The 4,776-nt window shown below is 59.1% G+C and overlaps 1 protein-coding gene across 1 annotated transcript; it reads right to left on the reverse strand.

Moving 5' to 3' along the window:
* Positions 1-230: 230 nt before the first annotated feature.
* TNFRSF13C (TNF receptor superfamily member 13C) lies at positions 231-3,182 on the reverse strand. The gene is made up of 2 exons (XM_077757887.1): positions 3,031-3,182; positions 231-2,678 (listed from the first exon to the last, which is right to left on the reverse strand). Exons 1-2 carry the CDS (start codon positions 3,173-3,175, stop codon positions 2,485-2,487), a joined length of 339 nt encoding a protein of 112 aa, XP_077614013.1. The 5' UTR covers positions 3,176-3,182; the 3' UTR covers positions 231-2,484.
* Between the last annotated feature and the right edge of the window lie 1,594 nt (positions 3,183-4,776).

Raw genomic sequence — 4,776 nt, forward strand, 5'->3', positions numbered from 1 at the left:
AAATACTGAAAGCCTTGTTTGCGAAGTATTTAAAGAGAAAACTCACCAAATATGACAGCCAAGATATGAATTTCTGTGTGTGGAATGCTGATAATTATGTAGAGAAGCCACCTCAGGGGCCTGATGTTACTGGGTTATGGGTCACTTCTCCATAGACTCCACCCTGGATTACTCTCCTGAACTTTCCAAAATATCAACAAATCATATGTCTCGATTTTTTTAAGGCTTATTTATTTATTTATTTACTTAGAGAGAGAGAGACAGAGAAAGAGAGCAGGGGGAGGGCCAGAGAGGAGGGGAGGAGAGAGAGAATCCCAAGCAGGCTCCACGCTGTCAGCATGGAGCCCGCTGTGGGGCTCGAACCCATGAACTATGAGATCGTGACCTTAGCAGAAACCAAGAGTCAGACACTTAACCGACTGAGCCACCCAGGCGTCCCTCGATTTTTTTTTCTAATAACAAAAAAACAACAAAACTTTTTTAAGGCAAACAAATACCCACGCTCCTCCCCCAAGTGCTGTCATTAAGACCAAATGCAGTAACATCATGAAGGCTCCTTAGAAAGCACTGCCTAGGACAGACAGCCAGAGACTGGAGGCCCCTGGGTGGTGGGGTCCCTTACTGAGGCCTGGGGGAGACTGGTCCCCTCTTTGCCAACCTCTCCCCCTGCCTCTGCTCCTGGTTCTCACCCAAGGAAGCCTGTTTCTTCTGGGCCTCAATTTCCTCATCTATAACATGGAGGGGGGTGTGGTAAGGACTCTAAGGTTCTTTCCAGTCCTTCCCCTCTGAGGGCCATAAGCCCAGAGGAGCACCCTGCATCCAGCCCCCATTTTTAAGAAATGGAAACCAAGACCAGAGGGGAAGCTGGGGTTTGGCCGGGACACAGTGGTGCCAGAGGTTTGCATGTCTGGACCCCAGAGGGGTTTTACCCACGTGTTTTACCTCCAGAGCCCAGTCCCCGACTGTGGTGGAAACGATGAGTGGGAGGTAAGAGCGGCCAGAAGGAACAGCGCAGACGCCCCAGTCCTGAGTTGAAGGGGATGGGATGTCGGGGCCTCCTTCCTACCCTCCTGCCTCCCGCCAGCCACCTGACCTCACCCCAGCCTCCGGGCAGCCCGCGGGGTAGGGGCCCTTGGGATGCATTCAGGGAGGGAGTGGCTAGGAAGACTTCACTGTGGGTGTCAGGGTCCCGGGGGCTCCGGACCATCTTCTGGGCTGAGGAGGGGGTGGGCAGGAAGGGGGGGTGTCTGCCGGGAAAGTCAGGGAGAGGTGGGCAGAAAGCGTCTGATGCGTGGAACAGAATACGGCCAAGGCCCTCCAGTGAGACAAAATGGTACCCAAAGCCCCGTCTCCTGACTCCTAGTCCATGCTCCTTGTGAGGATGCTAGGCTGTGACAAGGTCCAAGGACTGTCCAGGACAGAATCCGAGTCCGGAGTTCCTAACTCTGTGTAGGAGGGCCGGTAGGAGAGGCAGCGCCTGACCAAGTGTAACGTGGTCCACAGCTAGAGGAGACGGTCTCAGCCCCAGGCCCCAGAGCAAGGGCACTGCTGTCAGAGGAGCAATTCCCCTGGGATGATGGGTGATCCCAGGACCTGGCATAGAATGGCCAAGTGACCCCAGCACCCGGGGCCTAGCTTGAGGAGGGTGGACCAGAGACAGAGGGGAGCTCAAGGGACGTCAGGTCCAGCTGGTTCAAGGCCACGGCCTGCTCTGACTTCTGAACAAAGGAACCTCTTGCGGGTCCTGGGCCTTTCCCTCTGCACAGCTGAGTGGGCCCTAGAGGCAGCTGGGACCCCAGGTGGTCTCTGAGGGACAGGTGAGTTTGCAGTCCAGCCCCAGAGGGGCCAGACACTTCCTCTCACGGTGCAAACCGGGGGCTCTGGAAGCTGCTCCCAGGGTGAAAAAGGCATCATAGGTCTTAGAAGACAGGGCCAGGCGCAGGGTTGTCCCTGGGGTACAGATATCCGAGAATTAGCACAATCCAGGCTATTTGTTAAAATCACCTTATATTAAACCCTAAAGCAAACCACTCAGTTGGTTACTCATCGCTGCCATTTGCATCAGCTTTAAAGCAGGACAGCTCCGAGAGCAAGTATTAAAGAAATACAACACCCAGCTGTAAATTAAGCATCCTCCCACTCCATCATTTTCCTAGATTCATTCTGGCTTATGGTGGCTTCCCTGCACTTAAAGAAAAACCTCCTACGCAGAGTGCCCCAGCCACTCAAAGGCACGGGAGCTTAGCCACCACCTCCGACGGCTGCCAGAGATGGTCTGGTTTTATGCCACATGCTAACGAGCTGGACGCCATGCCGGCTGAGCCCTGTGGTCTGCGGTCCGTGGTTCTGCAGGGTTAGCTGGGAGCGGCCAGCTTCCCAGAAAAGGGGCAGGTGGGCACTGCAGTGAAGAGCCGCATCCAACCTCCAAGCCCCTGGCTGACATCTCGCAGAGAGGACAGGGGCCGCCTCCTGCCCCCTCCGTCGCTACTGTTGCTCAGGGCCAGTAGTCTTGGTGGTCACCAGCTCAGTGGAGCCCAGCTCTGTGGCTGGCACAGGGACGCTGTGGGCAGGTGGGGTGTTGGCTGGGTCTTCTCTGGGTGGAGGCCAGACAGGAGCTGTGGCATCAAGGGATTTCGGGGGGTGGATGATGACATTGTCCAGGGGCTCTGGTGGGGTTGGGCAGGAAATGCAAGATCAGGGTTGCATCACAGCCTTTCCCCACCCCTGTTCTGGAAGCTGCACTGGAGGGACACCCTGGACTGAGAGATAAGTCATGAAGCCCCTCTTGCAGGGGTGGGGAGGGGTGGCACGTGATGGGCCCTCAGGACAGGAAGTGCAGAGGGCGCTGGCAAAATGGGGAGAGCAGGCGGAAGGGAGAAGTGTGGGAGCCCTGAGTCTCCTGCTCAGAGGGCCCTGGGAAGCTAGAGCTGTGTCCCTCGCTCAGACTCAGCCTGAGGTCGTCAGAGGCCGCCCTAGTGCCCCGNCTAGGGCTGCGCTGCTGACCGTCTGGCCGAGTGTGTCGACTCTTACCCGGTCCCAGTTCTGGCGTCCGGAGGAGCTTGCAGTCCACGCACTTTCGGACCAGAGGGTCAAAGCACGTGTCCGCCGCACACTTGGTGGGGCCCGGCCCCTCCCTGCCCCGCAGGCTCCTGGCGCCTCTCCTCTTGCTGCCCATGCTGCCTGCCGCGCCGGGACTGAGTCTGGCCCCAGCAGCCAGGGGAGGAAACCAGGAGGGGCCGCCACCCACTGCGCCCCGCCCTCCTGCCTGCTGGGGTGGGACCACTCTCAGCCAGGGCCCCAAGGCCCCGCACCCCACACCTTCTCTTTCTACCTGTGGTTCCTCCACTCAACCACTCAACCATCACCCCCAGATGCCCACTGGGCGGGCCCTCTGCTGGGCGCTGGGCCGGCGCTGGGGCTCAGATGGGGGCCTTCTCCTGGGGAGCGAAGGATGGTCCCCTGTAGCCAGGACACAGACCTCTGGGTGGCCTCCCCCGTCCTTCTCCCCAAGGCCAGCCACAGCCCCAGACCGTCCCCAGCGCCGTGACCCCCTCACCTCACCCGCCTCATCTTCTGGGGAAACTTCCTGCCCTTCCACCAGGGCAGTTCTTCGAAGGCAGGGAAAGACTGCTTCACAGCAGCAGCAGACATGGATGGGGGAGGGAGGCGATGAGGGGGCGTTTGCCGGGTAGAGGGAGGCCAAGGGGAGCATGACAGGGGAGGGGCCCAGAGAGTGCTGGGCTAGAGGACTGGGCCGGGCTCTCAACGGAGGGTTAAGGGGCTTTGTTTGGCTGGGCGCTGGGGAGCCGTGCAGGGCTTTAAGCAGAGAGTGTCAGAGTCAGATCTGCGTGACAGTGGGGACCCTCTGGCTGGAGTAGAGAGCACAGTCAGGGGAGGGGGAGGGTAGCCGAGGGTTCAAGGACAGACAGCTCAGTCTCCAGATCCTAGGCAGGAGGGAAACTCAGACCAACAGATGAACAGACAGACCAAGACCCAGCGGGTGGCCTGCCCGTCCCAGCTCCTGGTTCCCAGGGCTGCCGTGTGTCCTGGCCTGCTGGCCACTGTGTCTCACTGAGGTCCCTCTGTCTGTCTCTACTCTCCAGTGTTTGGGTTCCCCCCACCCGGCTGTCATCCACGTCTCTCTCAGATTGAGTCTCAGACATATAGACAGGCCCCCTCTGCCTTCCTTGACATCTGCTGCCCCTCCCTGGGGACAGGGGCTAGACATGGTGAGCCATCCCAGACCCCTAAGCACTCAGGACTCGGGGGGGGGGGTGGTGCACAGAGGCAGGAGTTACTGTCCAGGGGATGGGGCAAGGGCTTGGGGACAGCAGTAGATCTTTTGCTGTGCAAGGTGGTAGGGAAAGCTTCTGGGCAGAGAGACTGGCCAGGGCAAAGGCAAAGAGAGGTGAGAGGGGATGGCCATGGCCATGGCCTCCGCGGATGCTGAGGAGGAGGGAAGGCAGGTGGGTCTGGCCTCGGCCTCAGGCTCCTGGGCAGTGAGGAGCCCCAGAAGGAGCCTGAGTGCAGGGAGGGATTCTCTGAGCTCTGCTTTAGAAAGGACCCCCTCTCTGGCTGCTGCAGAATTGGTGACAGGATGCCATGGACCAGGGAGGGGAACCACCTGGAAGTTTCCTAGGAGCTGGGAGCCTGGGTGGCTCAGTAGGTTGAGCATCCAACTCTTGATTTCGGCTCAGATCATGATCTCACGGTTTGGGACATCCAGCCGCATGGAGCCTGCTTGGGATTCTCTCTCTCTCTCTCTCTCTCTCTCTC

Source organism: Crocuta crocuta, unplaced genomic scaffold (assembly GCF_008692635.1).
Source record: "Crocuta crocuta isolate KB4526 unplaced genomic scaffold, BGI_CrCroc_1.0 scaffold143, whole genome shotgun sequence".
Classification (NCBI taxonomy): domain Eukaryota; kingdom Metazoa; phylum Chordata; class Mammalia; order Carnivora; family Hyaenidae; genus Crocuta; species Crocuta crocuta.